Below are 21,019 nucleotides of genomic sequence, written 5' to 3' on the forward strand. Positions count from 1 at the left end.
TGTCTGTGCCTCCTGCGTTCGTGTGCTAAGAAAAACATATCAGGAGTTTAAACTGACAGTTTTAAAACACATTTGTTGTTGCTGGAGCGTCCTGGTACAGTACCATCCATTCGGAAGGGCTTATCCCTGTGCCCTAATCCTTTAGAAGGGTTTACCCTCCAGTGACAGATTCAAAGAGATTAGGGCATAGGGATGAGCCTTTCTGAATGTCCGACGGACCCTGTGAAGTGGCCAGATTAGAGCACTTTTGGCCACTATATGCCAGTCATGATTGTTTCCAATCTGAAATGACTTCAGCAAAAACAATATATGAAACATGTTCATGGTTCAGTCAGGTTGATAATTGTATTAAATAATTAAAAAACATAATTTTCAATAATTAGTGGAATTTAACCAAATAAAAAAAACTATAAAATTGTTTATGCTGTAAATTATTAATTTTTTTTAATTTTATTTTTAACTCAAAAGTGCAGTTAATTGTCAGTCCTCAGTAGCAAATGGTAAAAAAATTACAAAAGCTTTTTTGTGTGTTAAAATATAAAACTGTGACTTTGAGGAAAACTGATCCATGAAAATATAATAGTAAAACAAACCACAATGACCACAACCTCTAATCCAAAAACATTTATTTCTGTTTTCATCTAAATGAGCTTTTAACTGAGGAAAGGATCCGTTCAGCAGAGCGAGCTGTGGCATGTTTGGATGGTGAAACCCCTTTCATAGAACAATGAAATATGGGACATTAACCAGAATAACTGAACGTTTAGATTTTAATTTCCAGCCAGTTTTTTTTTTACTTAAGGTCTGTAGAGCAGGGGTGTCCAAACTCGGGCCTGGAGGGCCGGTGTCCTGCTGTGTTTAGCTCCAACTTGCTTCAACACACCTGCCTGGAACTTTCTAGTACATCTAGTAAGAGCTGGATTAGCTGCTTCAGGTGTGTTTGATTAGGGTTGGAGCTAAAATATGCAGGACACCGGCCCCTCCAGGACCGAGTTTGGACATCCCTGCTGTAGAGTGTAAATGTAGCAGGTTGAAGTTGTCTACCTGAAAGCGAATCTCCACTGTACTGTATCTGCTGTTATCGGAGAGCAGGATGCATTAAAGTGATAGTTCACCCAAAAATAATCCATCATCATTTACTCACCCTTGTTCTAAACCTTTACGAGTTTCTTCTGTTAAACACAAAAGATGTTTTGATAAAGGTTGGAAAGCTGTAACCATTGACCTCCATGGCATTTGTTTTTCTTAATATGGAAGTCATTGGTTGGAGGTTTCCGGCTTTCTTCAAAATATCTTCTTTAGTGTTCAACAGAAGAAACTCAAGAGTTTTTGAAGCACTTGAGGGCGAGTAAATAAATGTACATGTTTGGGTTTGATCCCTTTAATCAACTGATTGACATTTTTAAGCAGCCCATGACATCGAACCAGAGAAAACCCACAATCTGCTGACTTCAGATGTAGTGAAACAGCCGATGTGAACATAGTCAAAAGCTCAAAAACACAGCAGAGAAAGAAAGAGAAACAAAAACGTCTGATCATCAAGGTGAATCCTTCTCAGACTTCTTCTTGTCCTTCTTCTTTTTCTTTTCTTTTTTCTTCAATTTCTTTTTCTTTTTCTTCTTCTCACTCTTCGTTTCAGCATCATCATCGTCGTCATCATCATCTGTTTTTTCCTTCTTTTCTTTGGATTTGTCTTTACTCTCTTTCTTCCCATCTTTATACTCTGGCTCTTGTTTGATTTTGACGTCCAGAGAATGAGGGCTTCTTTCATCCTTGATGCGTTTTCTGTCGGGACTGCGCTCTTTGTGGTCCTGATGGAAGCGTGAGGACGAGGGCGGACTGTCCCATTTGCTAGAGGACGGGTGATGATATTCTACGTGTCTTTTGGAGTCCTTGTGCTGCTCTGTTGTCTGCAAAGACAACATGTATTATTATTGCGCACAGTTTAATATTCTGCTTTACAGATGGAGTTTAATGTCATTTGGAGCTAGTGATCTGTGGGAAATAGCTTTAAAATCTCACTTTGCTCCTGTCGTGGCGACTGTGATTTGCTAAATGTTTCTCGGCGCTGTGCATGTCCCCGAAAAACTCCTCACAGCGCTGGCAGAAGAAGCCCATCACTGGGATCAAATCACCACTGCCTGAAATAACCATACATGAGTCAAATTTAAATAAGTATAATTAAACTGTGATGGAAAAAAATATTAATTGATTATAAATTAAGTTCTAAAAGAATTGTTTTTTTGGTTTTAAGATATAAAAAATATATAATTATTTATTTAAACCATTGAAACATAATAAATAAAAAAATTTATAAATCACAAAATGAGAAATTTAACATAAACAATATAGTCAAATATATATATAATAAAGATATATATATATATATATATATATATATATATATATCTTTAAAGTAAAACTTGTATTGACCAAAACACAATACTATGAAATGGCTCATTATTGCAAAAAAAATAAAACAAAATGAACCAAAAGACAACCTGTCATTACAGGATTCAAAAAAGACATGTTTTTAAATCATTGGATTGATATTAAAATTGTAAACATTCTCTTTCAGCACCTGCAAATTCAGTAAAGAAAAGCGGCTGACATTGCTAAAATCACTTTAAAGTAACTTCAAGTTAATCTCAATCATTGAATACCTTCCTGCTTCAGCAGACCCTCCAGTTCCTTCACCAGATACTCCTTCCTTTTCTTGTGGATCTGATTCTCTCGTCTCTCACGCTCCTTCTCATCAGTCTTCTACAACAGTCACACATATTCAAAATTAAGCCCAAACATATATACAAATCGTTCACACAAACATAAATAAATAACTTGTCATTTATTAACCTACAAGTGGCTACAAAAAAAGAAGATATTTTGAAGAATGTTGGAACTGGGAGCGACTGCATGTCAAAGGCAACCAGTTCCATGTCCAACAGATGAAAGAAACTATGTTTTGCACATTTAAACACTTTTAAAGTATACTTCACTTGATAGTGCACAACAGTGGATAACAGTGTATGGTTTATACAGTTGAAGTCAGATTTATTAGCCCCCTTAGATGGATTTTCTTTTTTAAACATTTCCCAAATGATGTTTAACAGAGCAAGGACATTTTCACAGTATGTCTGATAAGATTATTTGTTCTGGAGAAAGTCTTATTTGTTTTATTTGGGCTAGAATAAAAGCAGTTTTTAATTTTTTAAAAACCATTTTAAGGTCAAAATTATTAATCCCTTTAAGCTAGATTTTTTTCGCTAGTCTACAGAACAAACCATCATTATACAATACCTTGCCTAATTACCCTAACCTGTCTAGTTAACCTAATTAACCTAGTTAAGCCTTTAAATGTCACTTTAAGCTGTATAGAAGTGTCTTGAAAAATATCTAGTCAAATATTATTTACTGTCATCATGGCAAAGATAAAATAAATCAGTTATTAAAACTATTATGTTTAGGAATGTGTTGAAAAAATCTCTCCGTTAAAAATAAACAGGGGGGCTAATAATTCTGACTTTAACTGTATATCAACACTTAACAGTAGCAATCAAAATCATTTTAAAAAGCAACATGATGCTTCAAATGAAGGTTGCAGGAATTACAATTGTTGCCAACCGATGATGACAAAAAAAAATAAATAAAAAAAAAGTCAGAATAATTCATTCTAGAAATGCTTCAAAAAAAGCAGCTTCATCCAGTAATGAAACTTAAAGTCTTTAAAAACGAGTTAATAACTCTTTCATTTCATTTAACCAGAGATAAAAAATAAATAAATAAACATTTAAATTTCCCTATTATTTTTCAAAATGACTAGTAATTCATTTATATTTAGTCAAAGTTGTCTATACAGAATCGTGGCTTTAAAAAAACGTGCTAATGACAAAATACACTATATGCAAATTCCAGTGTACAAGAAAAAAAAATTTAATAATTGCATCCCAAATTCACAAGCTTTGAAAGTATTTTGCACTACTTTGTTTATCCACAATGCTGAACCAGACACAACAACGAAAGACGCATAAACAATACAAAACAGATGCCCATAATGCACATATGAGGGGATTAAAATATATACACAACTCTTTTTTAAACAGTTCTAAATATTGTTCTGCTACTCTAAAAACAAAAATAAACATCAGCTAGAATTTACTTCAAAGGTTATGTGTGTGTTAGACTGTGTGTGTTTGCTACTGCACACATGCAAAAATCTAATGAAATACAAGTATGTTGGGAGTTTGTCATAATACTGTTGTCAAATGTTGTTGTTGCTATGGAAGACAGATTTCCAGACTCTTTGTACCTTGTCTCGTTTGGCCTCTTGATTAGAATGGCTGCTTCCAGAGCGATTACTTCTACTGTCGTCAGTTTTGGATGCTGAAATCAGATATTTAATATTTAATGCTTTACAATCCCAAGGTTGTTGTGAAGTCTTTTAGGTCTATTTATCACTTCATGACACGCCTGACAGGCTTTTAAGAGCACTGCAACACATATGATGCAACACAACCACTTAAAATACACCTTCCTGACACAATCCGGCAAGCTAATTAAATTCCAACCAACTGTAGTACAGGTTCCACTTCATATTAAAACTAAACCCTTTAAAGAGTTTAAAAACCTGACCAGTGTTTTTTAGTATAACTGACACTATTTTTCTTCATTAAAATGGATAATTCATACAAAACATTTTTACGTTCATTTGCACTCGAAGAGTTGAAAACATCAGAGATCCATTATTCTGTCAAAAACAAAGAATGTTGTAAACTGGTGGCCACTGACTTCTATAAATGGAGAAAAAATAATATGAAAGTCAGTGGCTACCAGCGATCAACATATCTTGTTTTGTGTTCAACAGAGGAAGAAAAAAACAGGTTTAGAACTAGTGGAGGGTGAGTACATATGATGAGGGATGAGAATATTGGGTGCCTTGAATTTTGCACATGAATATTGTCCCTTTAAATTGCTAATTCATTTTTTGTTTTGATGTTTTTTTTTTAATATTACAAATCACATTCTAGTTAATACATTTATAGTAAATAATCAAAGTGAAAATTTGCTTTGGAGCAAAATATATATTTTTATTAATTGTATGCTTGTAGTTAACCTCAGTAACCTTGCTAACGACACAGACAGAAACATTCAAAGCTCTAATGATGTCATCCTAATATTTTTATAGTGTTTTTTCATTAGACTTCCAGGTTTCTCTTTAAACAATTTGTCAAATGACAGTTAACCCTTGTGTATTGTTCAGATTTACTACCCTTTCAGTATGTCAGTGGCTGTTTTTGTCCCATTGACTTCCATTATAACTACATTTTTTGATTGCAAAGCCTTGACACCAAATAATCATGTATTCTTGATTGTTGGTGGTTTTCCTTGTAAGGGAGAGGTCAAATTTGTCATTTATACTGTTGATCATCAGCTGGCACAATTAACCCTTTAGATAGGCTTGTACAAAAAAAACGTTTCTGTCTTTTTACAGAGTTCAGTGTTTCCCGCAGGTTTGAAATATACTTGCGGTGGTAGCCGGATTAAAATACACTTTTTACCCACATCACATAAATAGTTAACTATTTGCGAAAAACAAAACATATTCTGATTTTTAACAATATTTTGATTTATTAAGAAACTGTTATACACTGTTTCTTTTCAATGGGTTAAAGAAATGCACCCACTCACAGGTAAAATCTGCTTCTCTCTAACCAAGTTCAGGTTGCTTTATTGGCATGACATTTTGTACAGTATTGCCAAAGCATTTTTGATGTATAAAATATCCTAACTATATTAACATCATCAAATTAATCAAATATACAGCAAATGAGAAATAGATCAAATAAAAAAGGAATAAAAACAGACAATATCTAAATTATAATTACAAGAATAAAAAGTGTAGATTATTTCAATAAGGCAAATGAGTTGATTAGCCATTTCTGATGGTGTACAAATATTTTGCAGCCAATTTGGAACTAATTTTGTCCTCTCCGACAGTTTAGTAAAGTTTTTCTGAGTCGTTTACATTAAAGAATGAATTTAAATTTAAACATTAAATATGTTTCTCTCGCTCTTGCGGCTGTTTGCATACATTTCACGAGAGCTTTAGAAAGCAAAGATTTTGAAAAACAAGAAAGCAAGGGATTTTTAAACTGTGGCAGGACGCATCAAGTCCCAAAAAGGCATGTCTCTGTGGGTCTGCAGAGTGGGAGTCTGTGGGAGTGTAAACAGGTCTCACGCTCTTCTTTCCACTACTTAATCGATTGCAGATGTTTGGTTATATTAGGCGGGTACAAAAAAAAACAAAAACAAAAAAAAGTGTAAAAGGATAATAATAGTAAAAAACGTACTAAATATACTTGAGTGGCCCACCCAAGTAAAGTCTATGTGGGAAGCACTGGAGTTCTATTAAGTATTATATACAAATTATATTGTGTGTGCATAATTACACTTACCATGTTTACTATGTTCTGATATCTGAGGTGCTTATTTTGATTTTTTTCACCATGATATGTCTAAGTGCACAAAGGTCTCTCTCACACACTCAAGACACACAAGCACACACACTATACTCCATATAAATGCCAGAAACTAAGCTTTTTTGCACTGCAACTGATGATCAAAAGCAAAAATTACAAATTTGACCTTTTCCCAACCGGTAAAACACCAAAAATAAAAAAGTATACATAATATTTGGATTTGCAATCAAAAAAATATACTAGAAGTCAATGGGGTAAAAACTTAAAAAAAAAAGTATATTGTTATGTTTTTGAAAATTCTCAAAGCATTTTCCCAAAATATGTGTCAAGATCATATTTGCCACTAAAAACCATTCCATTTGCTGAAACTCAGAGAAAGTTGTGGCCAAATTAAGACTCAAAAGCAACCCAGAGTAAATGAAAACATCCCCAACAGCATACAAGGGTTAATGATAATAATAATAATAATTACATTAAAGCAGCTGGTTCTGACCTCTAGACAGTGCTTGCAGAGCCTCCAGAGCTGGTTTGAGCATTGAAAGTGAAGGATTCGCTCCATGTTCTTCCTTTTTCTCCTTTAGTCTGGCTGCCATTTTACAGATATCAGCCATGCCTGGATTGAGGCCGATGGTCTTCAGCAAGTTTTTCACCTTCTCACATTCCTCCGGGGTGACTTTGGATGTGCTGGAAGCAGCGGGCGTCATGCTAGCAGGTACGGCGTGTGCTGTGGGCTCCTTGAGACTGTGGGACTGGTGGTCTTTATTGAGATGATGAAGCGGAGATCTCACAGATCTGGTCTGGGCCAGAGGAACCGTCACACCCTGAGGTTTGGATCTCTCTTCTTCCTCTCCATAAAGGAACTTCTCTTCATCTTCAACACTCTGTAATGCAGGCTTGGCTTCGGGAGGAAGGTTGGCTGTATTCCAGGATAAGAAATTGGGAAAGCTGCTGCTGCTGCTGCTGCTGTCTACACCCGTCGTCTCGTGAGGAAACGAGGAGCCGTAATACAGTCCAGCAGAGGGTTCGGTTTCAAACCTCGGCTCAGGGTCCTGGAAGCTTCTCACCGCAGACTGATTTTCTGGATATATCGTTTCATCATTCATCTGGATAGAAGAAAAGGTATGTCAGCAAGACAAAACATGTTAAAGGCTCCATTTAACCCTGACATGAAGATGAGTTTCAACAAATAGATGACACTAAATACAGATGTAAACTGACGATGTTTTAAGTCTGCCCACTTTCAGAGATATTTGAAACAACTTTGGCTGGAATGCTTTTGTAGTGCACATGCTCATGTAGTCGAATGCACTTGTAGTCCACATCTTTTTCATTCACCAACATACTAACTCATAATTGGCATAACATGGCTTTGTTCATGAACACTTTGCTCATGAGAGACGCATTTGAATGCTTGTTAATATCAGGTGTAAACACTGATTGTGATCGTGCATTTAAAAAAAAAGTGTGCATCCTTAAATCAATGACAAAAAATAACATCAAGTCGTTTGACCCACAAACTATAAAAAGATCTCAACTCCAAAACATAAAAGAACAGAAGTGCAAACCTGGCTTCTAAGGAGGGCGTTCTTGACCAAAGGCAGGTGTTTCTCCAGCTCTTTGTTCTGAAGGATCTGTCTTAGTCCTTGAAAGAGATCAGGCATGGTGTTAGAGCTTTGAGTCCCTCCACTGCTGGTGCTGTGGTTGCCCTCTGCTGTTCCTCTGTGAGTCTGTTTGGTGCGGCTGGGGCTCAGGCGAGGCTGACTCTTGCTGCGTGTGCTGCTCTTCCCGTGACTGCGGCTGCGGCTACGGCTGCGACTCCTGGCTCGGCTTTTGGCTCTAGTGCGGCTTTTACCTTGACTGCGTGATCTGCTGCGAGCTCGACTCTTTCCGCGGCTCCGAGCTCGACTGCGGCCCCGGCTCTTGCCACGACTCCTGCTGCGACTGCGAGCGCGGCTCCTTCCTCTACTCCGACTGCGCGCTCGACTTGAGTGTTTGTCTGCTGTACGATCTGTGCTGTCATTTTTATCTCCTGCTGGCTCAATACGGTCACTTGCCCCCAGGATTCGGAGAAACTCCTCTGCCTTTTTTCTATTTAGAAGCAGAAAGAAATGTAATGTAATGTGTATATTTATATAGCGCATTTATTGTGTATGGCCATACACCCACAGCACTTCACAATCATGAGGGGGGGTCTCTCCACACTACCACCAGTGTGCAGCGTCCACTTGGATGATGCGACGGCAGCCACAGGACAACAGCGCCAGTGCACTCACCACACACCAGCTATTGGTGGAGTGGAGAGACAATACCCCCTTTCACACATTGATACGGGTAAATATCCATAAAAGTTCCAGAATGAGTTTACTGGTAAATTCATAAAAAAGGTGTTCACACAGGGACAGAAGCTCCGAAATTTTTCCAGAAAAGACCACTCACAAATCCATTTCAAAATAGCTGTAAGTTCTGACATCATTAACCAGAAACAAACCTCTAAACAGCCACACTTGTATTTGTAAATATAGAAGGGGTCAGGCTTTTCTTGATGGTTTCACTTTTATTTAAAGCTTTAGCATTCATGCAGCTGCTTTGCCCCAGAAACATCTAAAGGCAGAAGCACAAACCACAGCTAAATGTTTACACATTTGACTACATTACAAATTCTGTGGATGGATAAGTTTAAAGACCTATCTGTTCAGTAAAGCATACACTCAGTGCATCACTTAGCGGGTTTCCACACAGGTTTCTGCATCTTGTTTATATACACTATGAACAGCAGCTACACTAATTATTTTCTTTATTCTCCATTTCCACCTGGGGATACTCTTCCCGAGGCCCTCAGACTATGCAGAGTCACTGATTCAATCCAAGACGAGATGATCCCATGGTTTCCATATCCTGGACCAGGTCGTATCCCGAGCAGCGACTGTGGTGGTCATGGAGGAGTGGAGAACATGAGACTGATTCATGTGAAGCTCCAGGGACAGACGATTCTTCGCTGAGGCCAGCTTCCAGCCTCAGAGACTGCAGCTCTGCACAAAGACGTTTGGCCAGCGGAGAAATTAAAATGGTCGTGCCCATGTCTGGTTTCTCTCAAGGTTTTTTTTCTTCACTTCGCCAATTAGTGAAGTTTTTTTTCCCTCTCCGCTGTCGCCACTGGCTTGCATGGTTTGGGATCTGTAGAGCTGCGTATTGTTGGATTTGCTCTTCAGTGTTTGGACTCTCAGTAGTGACTTTTAAACCACAGTGAACTGAGCTAAACTGAACTGAACTTAAACACTGAAAACTGAACTACACTGTTCCAATTTACTATGACCTTTTATGTGAAGCTGCTTTGACACAATCTACATTTTAAAAGTGCTATACAAATAAAGATAAATAAGTATTGTGAACAACTTCGATGAAAACATATGGAGGAACACTTTCGCATGTCAAAATGTACATAATATGTGTGTGTGCTGGCGCTCACCGAAGCACTTCTTCACATGCACATGCGTCAAGCAACTAAAGCAGAGCTTGAAGGTAAAAAACAGCGGTTTACCATAAGCATTTTATCAATCATTTTTTCCACAGTTGGCATTAAGGAACACAGAAACATTATCTGACATCTAGCAGCTAAATGTATCTGAAAAAATATTCAAAGACTTTTATTTTCATAAACAGCACGGATGTGAATGCATCTGAATATTCTAATTGGCTGGAGTAGATGTCTCACGTCAGCGCGTTCTAAGCGTGAACACGCTCTTTCCTTCTGCGTTCATACGGAGTAGCCTGTCCGGCAAATTACCAGTAATGTTACAAGTTCTCCTTCTGGAAAATTTCCAGAACGAATTTACCGTTTTTCAAAAACGGTCCGTACAAACATTTCCGGTAATTTTCCAATAAAATTCGGTGGATGGGGATGATTGGGAGGCCATGATGGGTAAGGTCCAATAGAGGGAATTTGGCCAGGACACCAGGGTTACACCCCTCCTCTTTATGAGAAGTGCCATGGGATTTTTAATGACCATAGAAAGTCAGGACCTCGGTTTAATGTCTCATCCGAAAGACAGATTATAGACCATTTTGAGGGATTTACAAAATAACAATGGTCCTGACATATTTCCTGTTTTACATTTTTTATTCCTATAGCTTCAGAGAATCCAAAAAGATCCACATATTGATAAATAATGTTATAACAGCTGTTTTAACATTAAGTTATGATTGAATTGCCTATTCTTACAGTTAGGAAATAGTTTAACATCAAGCAGGAACTGTTCATGGGCCAATGACATCACCACATAAAATGGTCTATACGGATAGTTATATGGAAATGCACTAAAGTTGCACTCACTGACAGTATAGTGCCCCCCTCACTATACTGAGGCATTAGGACTCAAACAGACCACAGTTTGATCTCCTCTTCTGGCCTAACAAACACCACTTCCAACAGCAACCTAGTTTTCCCATGTGATCTCCCATCCAGGTACTGACCAGGCTCAGCCCTGCTTAGCTTCAGTGAGTAACCAGTTTTGAGCTGCAGGGTGATATGGCTGTGGCCATATTTGATGGAAAGTAAACGTATAACAGGGGTATATAAATATATATAATGAAAATAACTTTGGTTTACATTAAGCTCTGATCAGGATTGATTATCTGATATTGAAATGTCAATCTTTTTTCACATAACTGAAATAAACTCTGTCGACTGTCACCGGTGGCAACCAATTGTTTATTTACTAAATGCACCAACTAAAATGTTGCTTAGTGTATTTATAGTTTATATATCAAATCATCTTGTCTGGCATTTTAAAGCCACAATAATATATTAAAACGATAAAAGACTCTCACAGTGCAAAACATTGCAACATTAGAGTACAGTTTATATGGCTTTATTTATTTACTTGATCCTTTTTTAACTTTTGCCCTTGACCCACATACAGTTGTGAGACACAAATGAACACTCCTTTAAACACAAACTTTGACTCTATTTCTTTTTCCCCCATCATACCTGACTTCTTGGTTTTGCTCATCCAGACTTTTAGTCGACCAGTTTTGTGTGGACTGACTGAGCAGAAGCTGATTTGATGGTGTGATCATCGTGGAGCCGCTCTGGTCAGTAGTGAGACCACCGAAGGGTCGGTTCTGCAGGGAAGAGAGAGCAACATTTAAAAAAAAATCCATCATTAATAATCCTGTGAATGTGATACTCAAGTAAATATATGACATTGTATGACATAGTACAAAGCCCAGAAACCACAATGATGTTTTATTCTCTTTAAGTCTCTAAAGAATATCGTCAAATTATTTTAATAAAGGTAAATGGGCATATAACGTTAAATTAATTACTGAGATTCTAAACAACCCTTAAACACATGTTTGATGTCACACACTCACACGACGTCACACTCATTGATTGCATGCCAAGTCTCACATGCAATCACAAAATCATCGAACCATTAATTCATGCACCGCTATCAAAATGCATTTCTTGTATTATATCCATTAATTTACATGACATAGTACAATAAAACATATTTGAAAAGACGTAACGTACATCCGGCATTTCTATCAGGTCGATCTGTTTGACAAATAAGTGCAGGTTGTTTTTATAAATGCACAGTAAAAACTCGCACCTCGTAGAATGACTCTCTGTTGTAGCTTTCATTGCCTGGTCCGTACGGGCGTCCCGGAGGAGGAACGGGCTGCGGACCGCAGTATCGAGGCCCCGGAGGAGGAACCCCAAAAGGAGGACAGAACGGCGGAGGAGGTCCAAAAGGTGCTATAGGGTGTCCGAAACGTGATGGGGGTACCGGTGCCCGGTGATAGTCGGGGTTCGACGGGCCTCGGTACATTTTTAAGCATTAATATCTCATGAATACATGTGCTGTTATAACGAGTTTGTTTTCATTCACTCTGAGCTCTTCTGGGTCTAAAATGAGTCTGAGAGCCCATTCACAGCGCCGTCTGCAGGACTGGAAGAGAAACGCACATATTATCTAGGCGACTCCGAATGCCTGTTTAAAACGGTTTTGCTCACTTTACAAAGGCAAAATGACGAATTCACACGAATTACACCATTAATTATATAGTTTTTATTTTTTTTTTTTGCTTAAATTCTATTTATTTGTAAATATTTCAAGTTATTTTCTTCCGAGTTTATGCAATTTATACTCCCTTTCTTCATCATAGACGCAACATACTTTCCAATCTTTTTGATGCCAGTAAAGAACCCAAGATGTAAGATACTCGAAAAAGGGACCACCATGCTAAAGTTAAACATCACAGCACATCATTTATTTGTTTGTTTGTTTACTGATTTGTGTTTGTTTTGATTATTTATTTATTTATTTATTTATTTATTTATTTTAGTCTTATTTAAAAAAAACATTTATCTTGACAGTTTTTTTTAGATTTGGTTCAGGTTTTTTCTGGTTTTAGATTTACATGAAAACATTGTAGCCTACATAAATTTTTCGATATTTATAAAAATGTTAAATAAAAATACTGCTTCATTTCATGATCAATAAATAGTTATTTGAATTTAATTGTTTTTCCTATCTCTAGGAGACTGCGTGAAGCATGAACATGCATTCAGTAGCTCAGACAGAGATGGTTAAAACTTTTGGAAATATAACCCGGCATATATTCGGTCAGCTAAAAGTGCTGAGTCGAGGGCCCCATTATGCCAACCTAGCATTGCAGTCGTTACGGCTGCTAGAGGGAGTGATTCACAATGGAAGTTACTGATATTCTTGACTCTTTGGAGGACCTGGGGTATGTGAATGAAATCCCCATTTGTGATACGTGTTTCCGTTGTCTTATTAGAGGTTTATCTTTTGGTTTAACGGCTCAAAGGTGGTCCTTAGGACGCGTGTTCTGGTTCGCCGGGTGTTCTGCATGATCTGACACTCAGATCCGCTTTTCTTATTTTCAACGTCTGTAGTTTAAATCTGTTTTAAGCTGTTATTTTCAAACGTTTTGTAACCCTCAGCAGTCGTGATCTGTTGTATGTCAAGTCATTTCAAAGCCTGGGCTACTGGCACATGTATTTGACAGCGTGGTTTCTGTGATCAATGTTCTGATTTGGGCCGTGCAGCGTCAGCAGTGCTCAAATATCTCAAATATCCCCAGCGCCATAAATAGCCTGAATCATCATAGCCTAAACGAACACACCTCTGTCACCACTGCTCTTAGTGTGTCAGACGAGTTTAAAACATTATCAAGCCCATAGACTGTTCTAGAATCAGTGCAGAACTGACAGGGATGGGTGGGTTTAGGTTTTTGGATGTAAGGTGTTGCTAATGCTATTTGATAATTGTACCTAATTGCTGTATAATATCATATATCTGTATAATATGTTTAAAACATTAAGGTTTAGGAATATATATCAGAGATGAGCACTGATACATTTTGCAGTGTCACAACATCTGGTCAGTTAACACACACCCAAATATTATAAGTGCAGCATGACCCAGGAAACCCTCTCGAGATGTAAATACAGTGAAAGTGAATGTGTGTTTGCAGATACCAGGGTCCACTTCTAGAGGATGGAACTCTTGAGACGGCTGTGACTGGTGGTGCTGAATCTCCAGAGTTCACCAAACTGTGTGCGTGGCTTGTGTCCGAGCTGAAGCTTTACTGCAAACTTGAGGAGAATGTGCAGGCGACCAACTGTGAGTTTGATTCTGCGCACATCATATAATCAATCAAACCAAAGAAGTGTCATTGAGGGTGTGTTCCTGCAGAATTGAAATGTGTAGGATTTGCCTGATGGGTTTAGGTGTGGTCTCTGCAGGTCCGAGCGAGGCGGAGGGGTTTCAGCTGGAGATGAGTGGTCTTTTAGCTGAGCTGTGCTGTCCGTATCCTGCTCTTACCTCTGGAGAGGTCACCAAACGTCTGCTGAATGCTAACAACTGCATCTTACTGTTAAGTATGTGAACAGCAAAAAGATTCTGCTCATTTCTGTGATTCTTTAGAGCTTGTGATACGTTATTTTGGGAAATGTGGTATGTTTAACTAGGGCTGCACGATTCTGGCTAAAACGAGAATCACGATTTTGTTTGCTTAAAATCAAGATCATGATTTTCTCAGGATTCTATAGATGTAAAATAGAGATTAATATGAGTAGGCTACTATTATTGTTAATTCTCAAACATATGGTACAACAACAACAATAATATTAGGTCTATGTGTGGCTCCACTGTTGGTTAAAATGCTACGTTTTATATAGACTTGAAATGGTGGACTTGACTAGACTTAAAATATGTCCAGGTTGTTAATTCACAGTAAAGTGATGACATCAGAATGCAACTATTCATAATTCTGAAGTTGAATTATTATGTTTGAAATATTCTTGCAATCTGTCATTCATTCATTCATTCATTCATTTTCTTTTTGGCTTAGTCCCTTTAATAATCAGGGGTCGCCACAGCGGGATTAACCGCCAACTTATCCAGAAAATGTTTTACGCAGCAGATGCCCTTCCATCTGCAACCCATCACTAGGAAACATTCATACACATTCATACACACTCATTTACACACATACACTACGGACAATTTAGCTTAACCAGTTCACCTATACTATGTCTTTGGACTTGTGGGGAAAACCGAAGTACCCGGAGGAAACCCACGCAAGCACGTGGAGAACATGCAAACTCCACACAGAAAGGCCAGCTGACCCAGTCGAGGATCAAACCAGCAACCTTCTTGCTGTGAGGCGATCGTGCTACACTAAAACAATATTATATATAATTTATAGGTGTATTTTATACTTCTAGGTATTTATTGGGAGCCCCTAGATTTCATGGGGCCCTAAGTCACCGCTTGCCTTGCTTGTTGGGTAAATCCGCCCCTGCATAGAAATCAAATTATTACTTTAATGTAATAATTTTATACTATTTTAGAACTTTATTACCTGTCCACATTGCCGAGCAACTTATGTAAAATAATGTGAAGACTTGTGCGACCGCCTTTATGCTTCCCACCCTAACTTGAAAATATAATTGGCTGAATCGTAGAAATACTGAATAAAGATCGTGATCTTTTTTCGATTAATCGTGCAGCCCTGTGTTTAACTGAAAGTAATATTAAATAATATTTCTTTAATAAATGTCAGCTGGTTGCCAAGGCAGTGTTTCTCATATTTATTTATTAATTATTTTGTTTATATTCAAAAATGACTAAAACACAAAGCAAATGAATATAAACTAGGTCCGAACAGTGTACATGTATTACTGCATGCATACAGGTCAAAGCTGACAAATTAAGCATAAAAATTACATTAGACATGTAGCTAGAAACATTTTAGTTTTTTATTGACTATCTATTTTTAACACGTTTTACCGAAAACACCTGCCAAAATGACATTCAGTAAAACCTTTGATAAAATCTTATCAGACATATTTAGAACAAGAATTATCTGATGACATTATAAGACAGTGCTATGTTAGGATTACAGTTCAGGCCATTATTTTGTCATTTTATTTTTTTGATTTTTTTTTCTGAAAAATTAGGAACTTTGCGTCTAATTACATATTAGAAAATGTTAATGTCATTTCATTATAAAAATACATCACTTACAAAAGATTGCCTATACACTGTTTTAAAATAAATGGTTATTATATCTATCTATCTATCTATCTATCTATCTATCTATCTATCTATCTATCTATCTATCTATCTATCTATCTATCTATCTATCTATCTATCTATCTATCTATCTATCTATCTATCTATCTATCTATCTATCTATTTATTTATCTATCTATCTATCTACAACAAAGCTACTGTTTTAGTTAATATTAAAAGGGGAAGTGATTCATTTAAAATAATATAAAATAATATTAGCTCAAGACCTCCTTAAACCATAAATGTGATATTCATACCATCTTTCTAGGCTTCTTGATTTCTGAGCTGGAGTCGTCCAGAATGATCGTGGTGAATCAGCCTCAAAAGAAGGTGCAGGAGACGGGCGGCAGTAAAGTGTTCATGGAGCTGAAGGGCATCTGTATGGCCCTGGGCATGTCCAAACCTCCATCCAACATCACCATGTTCCAGTTCTTCAGTGGTATTGAGAAAAAGGTGAGGTTTATTCACAGCTGATTTATGTTAATGTGTTTCATGAGTCCACACATAATCGTAAGAGTGAAGTACAATAATACAGTAAAACCTCTGAACTTGGCAGTTATTCTCAGAATGCTTTGTTGTGTGTGGTAGTATTTATAAAGGTTCAAATATGCCTTTTGTTTTCCTTTTTCAGTTTGATTTATTTTAGTATGCTAATGTTGTTCAGTTCTGTTTTAGCTTGAGTAATTTAGTTCATATTTCCATTTCAGTTGACAGTGATTTCTTTAAATCAATTTTGAATTAACTTTTTATATTATTTTAATACTTAAAATGCTATTTAGGGCACATGCTGATTAGTAACTGTGACGGAATGCACCAATCCAAGATAGCATAATAGTCTGTTAAATATTGAATTATTTATTAATGCATAAACATGAATGAATAATGTGCAGTGCTTGTTTGTACAGTGCAGTGTATCAGTATGCTCCAATCAAATGCTATTCTTTTCTCCAACAGCTGAAGGAAGCATTGTCTAAGGTCCCTCCATCTCATATAGGAGAACCTCTGATGAAGAAACCACTAGGCCCTGTACACTGGGTAAGCCCAGATTTAAATTTATCTTATATAATCTCTAGAAAATGTTTGATTTGTAAATGTGGTCGTTGCATTACATATATTTATGGGCCTCTTTGTACCTGCAGGAGAAAATTGAAGCAATAAACCAAGCACTTGAGAATGAGTATGAAGTCAGAAGGAAAATGTTGTTGAAACGACTGGATGTGACAGTTCAGTCTTTTGGCTGGTCAGAAAGAGCCAAGGTATCAGGATCTTACTTTTATTATATAAAATAAAATAGCTCATGTACACTGATTAACTAAAATAACAAGCAAACATGTGCCTCGAATGAAATGTAACGAGTCTTAATTTGTAATTATTTACAGACGCACGCTGATAAACTTTCGAAAGTATACCAGCCTCTTCGTGTGGCACTGGCCACAAAAACCAGAGTGTCTGTGGCTCACCTGTTTGCTGCTAGAGAAGATTTATCAAAGATCCTGAGAACCAGCAGTGGCCACATCAGGGAGAAAACAGCCTGTGCCATCAATAAGGTGAGCTAGTTTAGAATGACCTTTGTTGTTTTATTGTCTGTCTGTCTGTCTATTATTATTTTATTATAATATTATTTATCTTTTTTTTTTTTTTGAAAGAAGCCTCACCAAGACTGCATTTATTTGATCATAAATACATTAATATTAAGGCTGCAAAATGTATCATTTCAGTGTCGATATCACAATGTGCGAATCTGCAATAGTCATATCGCAGGATCTCAAGAGATTTCAAGTTCATTTAAACTATTTGGGCACAAGACATTTTAAAGCAGGGATGCTCAACCCTGTTCCTGGAGATCTACCTTCCTGCAGAATTTACCTCCAACTCTAATCAACACAACTATACCAACTTGAAGGAGCACTTGGTAATTAAAGTCAGGTGTGTTTGATCAAGGTTGCAGCTGAAATCTGCAGGAAAGTAGATCTCCAGCAACAGGGTTGGGCACCCATGTTCTAAAGTTTTCTGCTTTAACAATTAGATTAGATTTGATTAATTGGGTTTATATGTTTATACAATGAAGACCCTGTTATTTTACATTTGATTATTGAATTTCTATATCTCAATACTGTTAGACTCCACCGAAAGCCATTGTGTTGTTTATTAATTTTTTTATCTTTGTTCTATTGTTTTAATCTGTGCTTTAAATATTATTTTGTGTCATTTGTCTATAATTTATGTAGATGTGCAGCCCAACAAAATCACCACAAATCAATGTCAAATCAAATCAAAGTTTTTTTTTCAAATAGTCATCTTGTTTAATTATATTCATATTGCAGTATATATCACAGAAGAACAAAATATGGCAATATCATTTTTTCCCAATATCGTGCAGCCCAAATTAATATTGTGAAATATTCTTTCAAATATATATTTTTATTTTGATATATTAATTGTAACTTTATTCTTGTGGTAGGAAACCAGAATTTTCAGCATCCATTACTCTATAGTCTTCAGTGTCACATGATAATTATTCAAATATTCTGATTTGCTGCATTATTATTGCTGTATTAGAAATGATTATTGATGCTATTATTATTGATTTACTGTTAAATATTTAGGTGGAAACCATGCTCTTACTCGGGACTCTTTAAAAACAAAGTTAAAAAACAACAGCTCTTATTTAATGTAAAGACATTCATAATGTTAGAAAAATGTGTCACTTTTGAGAAATTTAATGTAATATTGCTGAATAAAAGAACTTGTTTTTACTTCAAACTTTTGAATTAATCACTTTTTCCACAAAAATAAGTAGCTCACACAAAGTGATATTTTAAGATAAGATGTTTACTGTTGTTGTTATTATTATTATTATTATTATTATTAATGTTGATCATCGCTGAATAAAAGCATTTTAATTTTTCTTTCTATTTTATTTTATTTATTTATTTACTTTTTTACCCCAAACATTTGAATGATGGTGCATCGTATCTTGGTTATCACAAAAATCAGTGACATAAGAATGAGCAGCAAATGTTGCAAGCAGTTTATAGCTATTTAGCCAGTAATATTTTGCATAACTTGTTTTTTTGTGAATAGGGCAACATAGTGTATAAATATTTTTAAAAATTATTTCCAATTAAATGGAAGTCTTCATACTAATTTAATTTCATAAATCTCTAAATCTCAACTTTACCACTGTTATTCTTACCAGGTCCTGATGGGTCGTGTTCCTGATCGAGGAGGGAGACCCAATGAAATCGAACCCCCACCTCCAGAGATGCCCACATGGCAGAAACGCCAAGACGGTCCACAAGGTGGTGGTGGTGGTGGAGGAGGCCAGTATTACTCCGGAGGAAGAGGTGGAGGGCGAGGGGGTTATGATCAGCAGCAGGGAGGCCGTGGAGGTCATGACAGGGGAGGTGGTGGAGGCGGCAGAGGTGGGAGAGGAGACCACCGGGGAGGCAAAGCCCAGGGCAACTGGCAGGATGGATACCAAGGTCATTACCAGGATGGAGGATATAGAGGAGGTTACGGAGGAGGAGGAGGTGGAGGTGGCTATCATGGAGCCCAACAAGGGTCAGGATACCAAGGAGGAGGCTACCAAGGTGTCCAACAAGGACCAGGATACCAAGGTGGAGGAGGAGGAGGAGGCTACCAGGGTGGAGGAGGCAGTTACCAGCACGAGGGCTACTATCAGGATGGAGGAAGGCACCAGGAGAGAGGTGGAAGAGGAGGTCGTGGAGGAAGAGGACGGGGAGGAGGAGGTGGTGGAGGAAGAGGCACTGGGCAGGGAGGAGGCTGGGGTGGAAGAGGAGGGCAGAATTTTAACCAGGGCGGGCAGTTTGAGCAGTTCTTCCAGCAAGGTGGGCATCAGTACAGCCAGGCAGGGTTTGGCCAGGGAAGACAGTTTACCAGCTGAAAACAGACTGTTTCTGCAATCTATGGCTTCAAAGAGGACCCAGAATTCTCTGAGGGCGGGAAACCAAGAGAGAAGTACACAGGCCTCTGAATGAGCAGGTAGACATTACATCTCATCATTCCCATGGTGCCTCTGGAGTCTGCTTTACCGAGATCTCCTGTGAATGAACAGTGGGCTTCTGCATGTGTACTGTTGGTCAAAACGGTTCTGCTTCCACCAGAGCAAGTGTCCAAAAAACTCCCAGGATGAACTTTGCGTTGCTGGGCTTCGTTTCTTTTCTTTTTTTATTTTCTTCTCCTCGTTGGTGATCGACATCGGTCCAGTCTACTGCCTGATCTACGCTGCCCCGACTCTGAATCTGATGAAGCCTTATACTAGACAATTTATGAAGATCTTTTGTTTTTCTAGTTTTATTTATGGAAATGTTACTTTGACAACATTAGTTCTCAAGGTCCATACTGTTCTTTCCTCAATCAGCACTTAATGTTTTTTTTTGGTCTCTGTTTTACATGCGAGACAGTCTGCCAACGGTTATGTGTGAATGTTTATTTGCTGACTGACTGTGTGGAAACCCTTAAATTGATTGACTGACTGACTGAGTTGATTTGAGATTTCTGGTGTTTTGGGAAACAGTGTTAAGATCACCTTTACAATGGTAAAAGGTTTTTGAATGATTTAATAAACCAAGAAAAGAGCTGAGCTTTTGTTTTTACTTTTTGAGTTTTAGCTGTGACGTTAGTAGAAGAGGATTTTTACAAAATAAGTGAACAGCAATAAAAAAAAATGTCTGAAGGTTTTTAGCAGAGTAGGGAGTGTTCAGGCGCTTGTTTGAATAGTTTCAGAACATCACTAGTTAGGGTGCAGTGATTTGGCCTAAAATCAAAATCTTGATTAATTGAACATTTTAACTCCATTACAATTAATGAATGATTATTTTATTTATTTTATGTGTTTGCCCTCATTGTGCACTGACAAGTTTTCCCATGAATATTTGCATTCCCTCAGGCATGAAACTATGAGGGCACTTG

General features: G+C 37.3%; 2 protein-coding genes across 2 annotated transcripts; one reads left to right on the plus strand and one right to left on the minus strand.

The window, feature by feature from the left end:
• Window positions 1-609: 609 nt before the first annotated feature.
• Window positions 610-12,400, minus strand: si:ch211-195b21.5 (serine/arginine repetitive matrix protein 2). Its single transcript, XM_056477706.1, has 8 exons — window positions 12,089-12,400; window positions 11,464-11,597; window positions 8,042-8,564; window positions 6,970-7,579; window positions 4,307-4,380; window positions 2,664-2,763; window positions 2,023-2,141; window positions 610-1,910 (listed from the first exon to the last, which is right to left on the minus strand). The coding sequence occupies exons 1-8, from the start codon at window positions 12,305-12,307 to the stop codon at window positions 1,539-1,541; spliced, it is 2,151 nt and encodes a 716-aa protein (XP_056333681.1). The 5' UTR covers window positions 12,308-12,400; the 3' UTR covers window positions 610-1,538.
• A 714-nt stretch (window positions 12,401-13,114) lies between these two features.
• fam98a (family with sequence similarity 98 member A) lies at window positions 13,115-20,080 on the plus strand. The gene is made up of 8 exons (XM_056477485.1): window positions 13,115-13,229; window positions 13,980-14,128; window positions 14,251-14,385; window positions 16,353-16,537; window positions 17,039-17,119; window positions 17,224-17,340; window positions 17,464-17,631; window positions 19,284-20,080. The coding sequence occupies exons 1-8, from the start codon at window positions 13,189-13,191 to the stop codon at window positions 19,989-19,991; spliced, it is 1,584 nt and encodes a 527-aa protein (XP_056333460.1). The 5' UTR covers window positions 13,115-13,188; the 3' UTR covers window positions 19,992-20,080.
• Window positions 20,081-21,019: the final 939 nt, after the last annotated feature.

This window comes from Danio aesculapii, chromosome 17 (assembly GCF_903798145.1).
Source record: "Danio aesculapii chromosome 17, fDanAes4.1, whole genome shotgun sequence".
Lineage (NCBI taxonomy): Eukaryota > Metazoa > Chordata > Actinopteri > Cypriniformes > Danionidae > Danio > Danio aesculapii.

Bases quoted from the DNA above. Each gene is read 5' to 3' on its own strand.
- si:ch211-195b21.5 (XM_056477706.1), bottom strand. From the start codon at position 12,307: ATGTACCGAGGCCCGTCGAACCCCGACTATCACCGGGCACCGGTACCC. The intron at 8,565-11,463 runs GTATGATGGGGG...GCTTCTAAATAG, and splicing joins GAGCAAAACCAAGAAGTCAG to AAAAAAGGCAGAGGAGTTTC. The intron at 7,580-8,041 runs GTTTGCACTTCT...TCTTCTATCCAG, and splicing joins ACGCCCTCCTTAGAAGCCAG to ATGAATGATGAAACGATATA.
- fam98a (XM_056477485.1), top strand. From the start codon at position 13,189: ATGGAAGTTACTGATATTCTTGACTCTTTGGAGGACCTGGG. The intron at 17,120-17,223 runs GTAAGCCCAGAT...TTGTACCTGCAG, and splicing joins CACTAGGCCCTGTACACTGG to GAGAAAATTGAAGCAATAAA. The intron at 17,341-17,463 runs GTATCAGGATCT...AATTATTTACAG, and splicing joins GCTGGTCAGAAAGAGCCAAG to ACGCACGCTGATAAACTTTC.